Source organism: Drosophila teissieri, chromosome X (genome assembly GCF_016746235.2).
Source record: "Drosophila teissieri strain GT53w chromosome X, Prin_Dtei_1.1, whole genome shotgun sequence".
Classification (NCBI taxonomy): Eukaryota; Metazoa; Arthropoda; class Insecta; order Diptera; family Drosophilidae; genus Drosophila; species Drosophila teissieri.
The window spans coordinates 3,478,896-3,490,968 of record NC_053034.1 but is presented as its reverse complement, the minus strand read 5'-3'; the positions used below and the strand labels follow the sequence as shown (position 1 = coordinate 3,490,968).

General features: G+C 41.6%; 1 protein-coding gene across 6 annotated transcripts in view; it reads left to right on the top strand.

The window, feature by feature from the left end:
* The window catches only part of LOC122624511 (neurobeachin), a 162,253-nt gene that overhangs the window by 109,244 nt on the left and 40,936 nt on the right, over positions 1–12,073 (top strand). For all 6 annotated transcript variants that reach the window (XM_043804120.1, XM_043804117.1, XM_043804115.1 and 3 more), the window contains exon 3: positions 4,989–5,093. In XM_043804120.1, the coding sequence (XP_043660055.1) occupies positions 4,989–5,093 (105 nt within the window). The remainder of the gene's footprint in view (positions 1–4,988; positions 5,094–12,073) is intronic.

The window sequence follows — 12,073 nt, the reverse complement described above, 5'->3', positions numbered from 1 at the left end:
TATTTTAATGTCTATGCTTAACAATTTCCAGTGCAGAGGAGTGAGTCCTTGCCCCTTCCCATTTCCCTTCGACCCTGCCAAGCCTCCTGTCCACTGGACTATGCACTCAATCAGCTGCCGCCTAGCCAAAAGTTTCCAACATGCCACGCCCACTCCCCATTTCTTCGCCTTCTCTGCCGGAACGAACTTTTGCATATTGATAAGGAGAAGCCGTGGAGCGAAAGCTGTGCCAGATAAAACAGATTAAAGGCAGCGGGGAAAAAAGAAAATAAATAAATGTTGAATGTCGAAAAAAGGGCGGGAGAATATAGCAACCTGGATTCCAAGGAGTCGGGGCTTACACTGAAAACTGAAATATTAGGAAATAGGAAATAACCAGCAGAGTGTGTTACAAAACACAGTTTTGCAGACTCAAAATAAAGCTGCAAAAATTTTCCTAATTACCGAACTTAATACAAATTTCATTGACTTTCTAACAGTGCAACCACCAACCACATGCCATCTGTTTTTTGCTTTATTGTTTTCCTCTGTTTGCTTTTTCACTGGAATCTGATTGATGTCTGTCTGTTAAGCGTGTATGTGTATATGGGGCACCAAGGAATCCTTTTATCAAAGAAGTGAAAGGCAGTGAAAGTCGTCGGTGGAAAAGTAATAATTATAGGGGAATGTTTAGGCCCGGGGCAATTGTTCGTGATGATAAATGATGTGGGAGTTACGGATTTGGGGAAAATGGAAGTTTCGCCCCCTCTCCCAACTCCCCATCCCCAGATCATCAATAATTCGTAAGAAGGAGCAAAGGCACAGCAGCAGATATATCCCGGAACCCAATGGAGTCACAACTAATGAGGCCATCAGCCAGAGAGTTGCCGCAATGCCAGCTGTAAAATATTCAAATAGAACAATCAAAAGTAATCTACCAAGTTGCTTTTGGGAAGCCCTCAAGGAGGTGCCAAGAAAGCCAAAAAATATATAAAGAAACCGAAGAAAAAACAATAAAAAGCACGAGCACGAAAATTTCCCCAACGAGCAATTCTTTTCTTTCTTTTGCGTGCCTTTGCTTTCGAGCAAAAGTAAAACAGAAATTGAGTAAGGCACACAAAAGAAGTGAAGACCCAAAAAAAAAGAAAAAGAAACAAAACCAAAACTGAAACTTAAAAGTAGCACCACAAAAAAAAGAAAAAATTAAAAAAAAAGTGTGGCAACAATTTTTACGCGTGATAAGCGTAGGATGGAAGGGGAACCCCAGAGTCTGTGTACTTTTCAAAACTGTTTTAAAAGCTTAACCACGAGAAAACTGCGAATATTCCCTAATGACACAAGAAAGGGACGTGGGGCTGCTGTGGGCGTTTGAAAAGTGTGGAAAGTCAGAAAAGTCAGGAAATTCGGCACAAAGCAAAGGGGAGTGAAGTGCCATGGTGATGAGGGCCTTGTCCCAGAAAAACCCAAGAAAAACCCAAAATAGGTGTGAGTAAGTCTGGCGAGAATAGTCGGGAAAAGCCAGAACAGAGCAGTACGCATTTCCCCAAACAAGAAATGGAAATGTATGGCAAAGGCAGTTTTTTCCCGAGAACTGCGACTCAATTGCTGTGAATATCTGCATAGGCGTAATCAAGGTTCTTGGGGAATTGCCAATGGCTTTGAAAATGTGGCCAAAAAAGTAACGTAGAACGGAGGTTGGCGAGCAACGAATCAATACACATTACCAGAAACTTGTATTCAATTTGGTTTGCATTTCACTTAAATCTTTTATAAGGGAATGCATTTCAACTACATTTTTCACATATTACTGACACTTTTGTGTTCACGTAAAACAACTACAGTTTCAATGCAGTAAACGTGCCTTCATATTTTCCGGCCTTTCTGCCAGCTCCTTGTTAAAATCAAATTGAATTACACAAGAGATAAGACAAACTCTCTTTCACTTTGCAAAGAGAAAGACGGCAAATCGAGTTCCTCTTTCCCCCAAAAAAAAACCAAAAACGTAGAGAGAAATTTCGGTCTTATTGCCAGTGTAAAATTGTAATTTTTACACCTTCACACCGCCCAATAAACAAAACGGGGAACAAAATGGCATTTCCACTTTTCCCCGGGGAAATGGCGCCACTTGAGAAACTTTTAGTGCGTCTCAATGCGCATTTTAAATAAAATAGGAATTCAATTTACTTTAAAGAAGCGACCAGGTGGGTGGGGATAACAAGGCGACACGTCAATGCCAGAGTTTCCACAGCTTTTCCGCCGCACAAATGAAATGTTGAAAATCTAGGGAAAAGAAAAAGGAAAGAATGGAAAAACTTTTTTTCTAAATGAACTTAAAATTGACTAAATGTGCTAGAAGAAGGTGCGCCCCAAGAGCCAGAAGCTTCTCTGGAGAAAACAGAGGAACGTTGGGAAAACTGTGGAAAATCCTGAGGGTGGTGTGGGTGGTAGTGGGGGGATTGCTGTTCTCTGGGGTGGCAGACGAATATAATTAAGCGGCGTTTAAAATGCTTGTACTAAGACACGCTGAAATGGGTGGTGGTGGCGTTAATTGGGAGGCTGGTTTGATGGGTAGGAAAACTCGAAAAACTTTCCACAAAGTTTAATTTAAATATGAATGAGCGTTTTGCTCCCCCTCAACCTCCCTCTATTTTTTCTTTCCACTTTCTTTTATTATGTTTTAAATAGATTAATTTCTTGTGGCTTTCGCGCAATGGAATTTCGCTATATAACAGGTTTTTCAAAATTTAGTTTTAAATTATTTACAACTAGAATCAAAGTTATTGTTTTTAGTGAATTTTCAATTTTAGCAGATTTCAAAGAATCTAAAGTATTTATAAGTAGATTAAATGTGTCGATTTGTGGGTTAAAATTAAATTCATCAAAATGTTGTTCCATCGAAAATCTGTTCGTTGAATTTGGTTCGTTTTCGTTGGGTAACCGACTTAAAGGGGCATTATAAATTGCTCCCTAATCCGAGGGACTTAGAGGACTGGATCCTCTGCTGCTGTTTGTTTTCACTGCCACTCAAAACGGGGGAATGGAAATTCCGAGGGCGAGAAGTCTCTGGCTTTGATTTCGCTTCATGTTCGCATCACGGCAGATTTGCTGGCCATATTGTTACCTTTTCCTGCCCCTTCCACTTCCACTTCCCCTACCCTCTCGCTCTTGTTGTTGTTGTTTTTGTTGCCAGGTGATAAGGCAAATCGTGGTCATGGGCGTGGTAGTGGCCATAAACCGCAAAAAAGGATCAAAACGTAAATAGAAAAAAATATGTGGGTGAAAAAACCGGTAAAACCGTTTTCGCATAATTATAAAGCGGCTCTCGAGTGCACTCGTACACAAGTAGTGAGTGGGCGGTTAGGTGGGTTTGGATGGGTTGGATGGGTCGGATGGTAAAGGAAACTGGATTGGATTGTGGGTGTGGTCCATTGATGGCCAGGCGCCAAACTGTCGGCCGTCAAAACCACTACCCACGCCCAAAGTTTTCCTACACAGAAAAAATGTGAGAAAAACAAACGAAAACAGACATAAATACTGTTGGCGATTTATACCGCCTTAAGGGTATGTGTGTGTGTGTGTATGGGTATGGTTCTGTGTGTGTGGGTGTTTGTGTGTTTACTTCGTATTTCTTTTGGTGTAAGGACACTTGTAACCACTTGCGAGCTAGACAGAGAAACGTCTCTATTTCTACTACTCTAATCAATTTATTGAATTTATTTTTGCTGATTTCATTAAAGCGCGCAAAAAGCGAGAAAAACAATTTTATTTGGCGAAAATATATATATTTATATATTGACATTGGGCGCCTTAAAAGGGGGGGCGGAAATTTCGATGGAAGTGGATTTTCTTGGCGCCTGGCATAATTAAGTTAGAACCTTTTTCCTCCCCCAAAAGCATCCTTGATTGTTATTGTTGTTGCCGCTGAAAGGACGCCCTGATTGCTCCTCGATGGCAAAAGGATGTGTCTAGGACACGCTCCCTCAAACAGTTAACACACTCGACTGTACTTAGCCTAAGCCCACGGAAACTAGCAACTGGGTGGCGGGGAAAAAGTAATAATGGGGTTGAAAGTAAAGACCTGGAGGCGGGGGCTTTTTCCTGCAGCAGAAAAAACAGCAAGCAAATGGTTTGCTAAATGATAATCCCCTTCCTCACTCCCATTTAAAGCCCTCATTTTGATAGCGAAATGGGGCATTGATTTGGGCTTTTTAAACTCGGATCATCATCGATCAAAGTGAATTAGTTTTGATACAGTATTCAGTGATAAGCTTTTATAGTGGTGCTCTTCAAAACTGTAAGCCAAAAAAAAGGCCATAAAATAGATGACTTTGATGGATGGATATTGAAATTTCACAAATCAATTAAGCTAAAAAGCAGTGAAGTTCCTAAAAAGTACTACAAATATCTTTTGAATCTGCTGTTATAGAAGATCCACGCTGAGTGCAAATTCGTAAAAAAATAAAATAACTAAATACATACAATCGAAACTGCAACGCATTCGATTTGGTTTCAATTAAAAGTAGCCCGTAAAGTTATCTGGGGCTTTTGCGCTTTTGTGTGGTCTAGATAAATGAAAACTACATTGATTTTATCCAATCAACGGATTTAAGCCAACATATAGTTGGTCGTTCCTCTCTGTTTTGTTATCTCATGGCTATCTCTCGACTCCCTGAAAAACTTTTGTCAGTCATTTCCCATTTTCCATCTGCGTTTCCCGTGTCCGACCCACTTCAACACACGCTTCGAGCTTCAAAAACACACATCCATTATTTCCAATTCAAACTTTACCAATTACAAATCTGCCGTCAACTTTTCGCATATTTTGTCCCCAGATTATCCACATGCACAACCAACAAAAAAAATAAATTTAACTCCAAAAAAAAAACAAATTAAAATCGCGACTAATTCTCAACATTTTTATAACAATTCCCCCTTACTGTTTATACAATATCCAAACTGCGCACACGTTTAAATCACATGTTTCAATAAATGAGCATTTCTATTTACAGCTGGTCGGCGGTGAATTCGATATGGAATTGAATTTTGTGATACAGGATGCGCAGAATATCAAACATATGCTGGAGCTGCTGGATCATTGTCCGCCCAATTTGCAGGTGAGTTATTCCTACTTCTGGGTTGCTTTCGAAAATCGCGGTAAAGTAAGCGGCAAATCGCAGATTTTCGGCACACACATCTGCGTGAACATTTTGCATGTAAGCAACCAAGCGGCTGTGCAATGGTGACTTTTTAATAGAATTTAATTCAATTCGCGCTGCGGCATCAAAGAAAATTAACAGGACCAGGACAGGAGGCGTGGCAGCCGAAATTGCGCGTAATGAAAACGCAACATCAACACGAAATGCCTTTCAACTCGCTCCGCCAGCTGGTTTTCCCCCGTTTTCATCGTCGGCGTTTGGCCTTACTCTCTCCATCCCCCCGATTTGCATATGAATATGAGATACACGATGAGAAAAGCTGTCTAAAGCTTAATGAAATCAGATTTAGTTCATATCATCTCTTAATCGCAGTTATGCTTTACCATTTTACATAGTTAACCAAAAGAAGTTATTCAAATTCTCGAAAAGAAAGCAAAATAGAGTTAGCGCTCAATCACATAGATTTTGCTTAAAGTTTTCATCGGGTAAAGCAGTGTAATGCTAAGTGGACAGCTCCTAATCTTAAGTGGCTCAACAGTCGCAATCAAGTGTCTTCGTAATTCCCATTACAACATTATGAAATATACAATTTGGCTCAGTGTATTTTTGTGTGGGTGTGCTTCTGTGTTTGCGCTTAACAATATTTTACACCTGACGTTGTCGCTGCTCGCTCGCTTGTGCCATCAAATTATTAGCATGACTGCTGGCGAAAGGATCCTGTAACTTTTCACGTCTGTGTGGGTGGTTCTCTCGTTTTTTTTTCCAACCCACACACTCCTACTCTCACCCCCACCACCACGTATGTGTGTGTGATGACAGGAAGTGTTTTCTACTGGCAGACTGAGTGGGTTGCTGGTTTTCTGCTTGCTGCCGGTGTCATCCAAAGTGCGAAGGCGCAGACATCGGAAGTTGAAGCTACAGGAGCTATATATCCCACATATACTACATACATACATATGTACGCAGTTATATAAATACATATGGGCAAACAGCCAGTGTTAAATCGCAACAAAGTTGCCGCTTTATGAGTTTCCATTGCATTGGTTCGTTGACCCTCCTCTGGAGGAAACTCTATCGTTTACGCAGTGAAAAAACACAGCGTATAAATTGTACAAAAAAATATGTAAAACTGCGCGGATAACCAAATTTATATCACACTCAATCGCGCCTCTGGAATATAAATTACATTTTTTACCTTTTAACTGGAGTATTACAACACGTTATCAGAATGTGGTACATTAATCTTTGAAAAGTATCAAATTTTCATTTTAATTGATAGAAGCTCTAGAGCAGGGAACAAAAACAATGATATACCAGTTAAATTTCTTTTCTCTATTTAATTATACAAAATATTATAATAAAATACTCTTGGTTTCTTAAGTATCCATTAAATAAAGAGCTTAATTTAAAATTTTTATTGTTTAAATGCGAGTTTAGCTGTGTTGCCGTTTTTCAGACCACCTTTATGCCGCCTGGTGGCTTCCACTCGTTGTACCTGTACCTGATTTTGATTTTGATTTGCGAAGGTGTGCTTGTGTGGGTGTGTGGCTGTGTGGGCGATGTTCGTGGGTGGCAAGTGGTTTCTGGCATCTTTTACCTGCCTTCAAGTGCGTAAGTGTGTTTGTTTTGTGCGTCACAAACAAGCGATCCATTTAAGAGCGTCTTACATATGCATACCACCTTACGCCCAGAAAAACGATGCCACCCAGCACCACCCACAGTAACTACTCTTTAATGATATGCGTCAGTTGCTTGTTTCCGCTTTGTTGGCATAGATGTTTGCTCTTGTTGCGGTTGAAGCTTCACAATTTATTTGGCTTTTTAAATTAATGAAAATTGTCAGTGACAAATTTTGGCATGTGCTGTTGGGTGGATGGCTGGGTGGTTGGGTGTTTGGGTGGTTAGGATATGCTACGAGCATAAGCATGTGTCCCTGGATTGTTGGCATATGTAAAACAAGCATCAAATATGCATCACCCGGTGTGTGGCAACGTTGTTAGATTTTCCGGCGCCAAGATCTTTTACTTCATTTGGCATGCGAGGCAGGTGTGAGCCACCAATAGCACCTAGCCACCTAACCTTCCTCCTCCTGGCCTCCTAGTCTCCAAAAACCACCCACAACCCACCGAACCGCACGGCAGCCATCCACTGAATTTACAACAATTTTATGGGCACTCCGGTTTATGCAGCCTTTCATGGCGCATTACATGTTAGCCCCAAAGTTTACAAGAAAGCGAATAACTTGAGAAGTATATAAATTTCCTACTTTGTAATTTCATATATGTATGCAAAGAAAACTCAGTTTAATATGTACATTCGTTCAAGGATTTGTCCAGTTAATAATGTTGCATAAATAATATACATTCTGAAATATGTATCACAGCTATTGCGTAGATTTTTCATAACAAGGGTACTCGAAACATCGATCCTCGAACTAGCTTGGTCAACAAATTTGGTTTTCCTCCGTCGTTTTCCAACTGGTGTTGTGTAAACATTGTGCATGTAAAGGAGGCGACTCAAATGATTTATGCCCAACAACTACAGTGCCCAGTCGTGTGTCTCCCCAGAAATGGCTGCCCCCTTGTAAAGCCCCCTCGCAACAACGCCCCTGGTATTTCAGCCGTTGCTCAATTGATTCGGCACGTAACTGAGCCAAGTGCAAATAACAGTTTTAGTCCTTGTCCCGTCGACAGGTGACACGCTCTCCCCTAAGCCCTTAGTTTTTGTTTTTTTTTTATTTTTTTTTTGTGTTTTAGGGGCCATAACATTTTATACTCTTGACAATAAATTCATCGCCCTTTGGTCGCCGTGTTTGGCGTTTAAATCAAAGCTTCTTTTGGAAATTAAGGCCGTAATGCGACCCACCAGTCACCGGAATTTACAGGACCTACCGAATCACCACACTTATTCACCGCCCCCCTCCCCCGAAACACCGCATATTTGTCCCGGCTCGTCGGCTGTGTGTATGCCCAATAAAATTTTACAGCCTTTGCCAGCTCAGCAATTTGCGTAACTCTTGCCACAGTCAGAAAGAGCTCAAAAGGAACGGAGCAGAGAACAGAAGTGAAGTGAAGAAAAGAAATGGGGGAAATGGGGGGAAATGGCCCAGGACCCCCAGCTGATTTCTGCGGTTAAAGTGCGAGGACAGAAGGAAAGGGAGGGGAGTCGTTCAAAGGAGGGTCGAATCAACAGACGAACACCTTTCACCTTTCGTCGAATTGGTTTCCGCTTTTTGTTTTCCCTTCATCTCGTTGTCGTTTGCATTCCCCTTTTTGTACTGCCCCCCCGCCCTCCGGAGCTGTAAATAACGTTGTTAAAGCTGCAAACAATGGCTCACAGTTGACCAAGGCAGGTGGTCTTTTTAAAAGTGAACAGCTGGAAAATGGCATAAAGCTTTTGTAAATTTACGCCTAAGGCTTGCAAAAAAATTCGAGTTTTATGTAGTCATTTTTTCAATATATGAATGCTGAATGGTGACCTCACATAGTATTTCATTACCTCGTATGTGATCGATGCTTACTTGAGTCTGGGCACACTGTTAAATAAATAATTTTGCAAGCCACTTTCTTTTTGGCGTTGCATTTCATGGGTACATTTTTCTGTAGAGTAAAGGCATCCACGTCTCTGTTCTGAGTTAAGTCAAACATCAAAGTTGGATAAAGACATTCGCTTGAAGGTTCGGGAAACCTTAGCAAAGAGATATCCGTCTGACATTACATGGAAAGGAATTTTCAGCTTCTTCTCGTCCCCATTCGGATTTCTGACTTGCTGCGATAAAAATGAAACATTTTTAAGCTGCTGCTTTAGCTGCTATTTTTGCGGGAGTGCGAAGCCATCGCAACATTTCAGTTTGGCAAGTATCTAAAAGTTGTATCTTTGGCTTAGGGCCGCTTATCTACATTCGAACAGGGCGTCCCCACATTTTCCAACCTGCCCCGGAAAAAAACCACTCTGCTGCCCAAATGCCCAGTTGCTGGCGGTAAAGTTACACGGAGGATTAACTTGCGATTATGTTGGCAGCGGCTGTGGCAGTCAGTGGCATTCAGTGGCAGCCAACGATTTTCCGTTGCCAGTTGGCAACTTTCATCGGGAGAGGGAAACCAAACCTAGCCCATGCTTTAAAGTCTAGACCGCGCCGTAATTATCTGGAGTATATGTTGGTCCTTTGGTAAATCATCAACTGCTGCTGCCACGGCCGCTACGGTGGCAATGGCAAAGCCAGGCAGATATGCAGATGCCTCCATTTCTGTGTTATCCTCTTTATGGTATGGTATAGAATGGTCTGGAGTGGTATGGTATGGTGTCCCTATGGCAACCTCGACAACATAACGTAGGCACACGCCATAAAATACATAAAATAGAAAGCAGCAGCCAGCCAGCCAAGGGCTATACATGAAATTTATTCATGAATTGAATTTGTATTCCTCGCAGATATTTTATAAGTTTTCCATTCCTATTCGGCCAACCACCCACCCGACCCCTCGATGTTGTCTTGTTGTTGTTGTGTTCCCTGGAGCTGCCTGTTTCCAGTTTCCATTCGCCAGTGTGACTGTGTTTTGCGTAATGCTGAGCAATGAGCATAAGAAGATTATGTTTTGGCAGCGTTCTTCGGGGATTTATTTTGCGCTTATTTTGTTTTGGTCTCTTTGGCAGGCGGGGGAGTTTCACTTCGTTTGGAGTTATTATTTGACAATCATGGTGCGAAATAAATATATATATACTTCTATATATATGTACAAATCGACCACAATATTTGGTTATGGATTTTTGTTAGAATTAAGTTATTTCATTTAACCCTGGTCACACTTTGACAGCGAATTGAATTGAAATGCAAGTGGCTTACTGCAAGTCGGGCAAGTCGGGCAAGTCAAGGCCCTGAATGCCAACGCCAATGCAGGGCACCAGGAATCGAACTCGCCATTAAATATGAATTGTGATTGCTCCGATAGGAGGGGCGGAGAATGAGACGGATGCTGGAAAAGAATGAGTTGGAAAGGGACAAACGAGACAGAATCGAATTGAAATGCACACAAGAATAACAAAAGTTTTACGGACACGGCGGACATGGAGCAAGGATTGCCGGACAGGCAGGCAGCCATCTAAAGGGAGATGGACAGATAAGGAACGAAGGGGATAGGTGCAGACGAGGGAGAGAGCCAGAGAGAGGGAGGCAGAGATAGAGAGAGATAGAGAGATTGGGCAGGAAGGACACACTTTGAAATGGGTTCAGCATTAGCCGGGACCTGGCATTTGTATTGGCAGCGTTGCCTTTTGTGTGTTTTTGGCCTTTTGATGCCGCCTTTTATTACATTTGTGTCGCTGGCGATATGCTTTCATCTTTTTTCCGGACTTGTGTATACCCTTTTTGGGTGGCGAATGGACTCTATAATAACCAATTTTCTATACATTTGCTGAGGCTGGTAACACTGATCAAACAGTGATGCTCAGACGAGACTGGTAACACTTATACAGGCTGTGGCTGTTGGATTGTTCGATTATCGAAACCAAAACTATATGAAAATGTGTTTTTGAAATGTCACCAGGGTATTAGGATATTCTATATCTTCTTGAAATCCGATTTTAGCCCACACTCTTTTGTACTTTGGTGCCCCCTTTGGGATTCTTTTCGTGTTTTATTTTTCGTTATTGGCAGCACTCGTCACGTAGGGGACAACGGCGATGGCAACGACGACAGTCAAACACATTGAATGACCCGAACCTGACCCCGAGCTCCTGACCGCCCTCCATTTTGCCCCCAGCAGCCCCCACCATCCACATACCGCCTATGGAAACTGGTGCCCGGCCTTGCGGTGGTTTTCGCCCTGGGGCCACCCGTTGAGTTTAAAGCATTGTCTGGCATGTGAAAAGGTCATTTAATTTCTTTTTGATTTGTTTTTGCTTCGACTCTAGGTTTTCTGAGCGCTTTTGAGACCGACGCGTCGGCGTCATTAAAGTGTAAATGTATTTTTAAGTAGACGCCTCCTCCGCAGAAAAAATAGAATTACCAAAATGGTCTGGAGTAAAATGGGCCGAAATAGCGTAGCCGAAAAGCCCAAAAGCCGCACAAGTTTCAATATTTTTTGTTTTCTTCCTTTTGCCCTCTTTTTTGTGCTCTCGCTTGAGTTAATAGCATTTTAAGTACGACGGGGTATTTTGGAAGAATTTTCGATGCACAAAGCATATAGGCAATTGAAGTTTTTTACAGCCAATCCAAAGCCAACTTGGAAGTTCATTTCAATTGAAATTAAAAGCACATTATTGGCCATAGGGCGGAGGAGACTTAAAATAGGCAATGGTATTAATTAAAGGTGCCCTGAATATTCTGTAATTGATTTTTCTAATTTGTAATTTATTAAAGTGCTTTTTCAAATATTATTTCAGTTATATTTTCTTAGTTATTTTCTCTTTTTGCATTCGTAGTTTGCTCCGGTGACCTTAAATTAAGGTTAAATTACAATAACCTAGTGATTTTTGTTTTGCAAACATTTAAATGTAAATTTTTTCCCGCAGTATAGCTGTTGTTCCTTTTTTGTCACTCTTGCGTTTTTTGTTTATATTTTCATTTTTTGTTGTTATGCCGCTTTTCCGTTTTGCTGCCAGCCATGAAAAATGTATAAAGTTGAGAGCTTCTTCAGCTTGTTCCGCTAAGGCCTTAGGACCAACACACGAGCCATATCCATATGGGCGTGGCTGATCGGAGGGGCGGAGTGTGGTGGTGGGCGTTGGGCGTTATGTCTGGATTTGGCGGTCGCTGTGAAAAACTGTTTGGAATACTTTTTGAGCTGCTTTGCATTTTTGGCTTGTGGGCTTAGCATCAACGCACATGTGTCGCCGTTAGAAAATGCGAAAGAGGTGAGGTTTTGTGCGGCATAATGCCACACACATGAGTTTTGTCATTCAATTTTGACACGCGCTTTTAACCCACCCTCCCGCACATC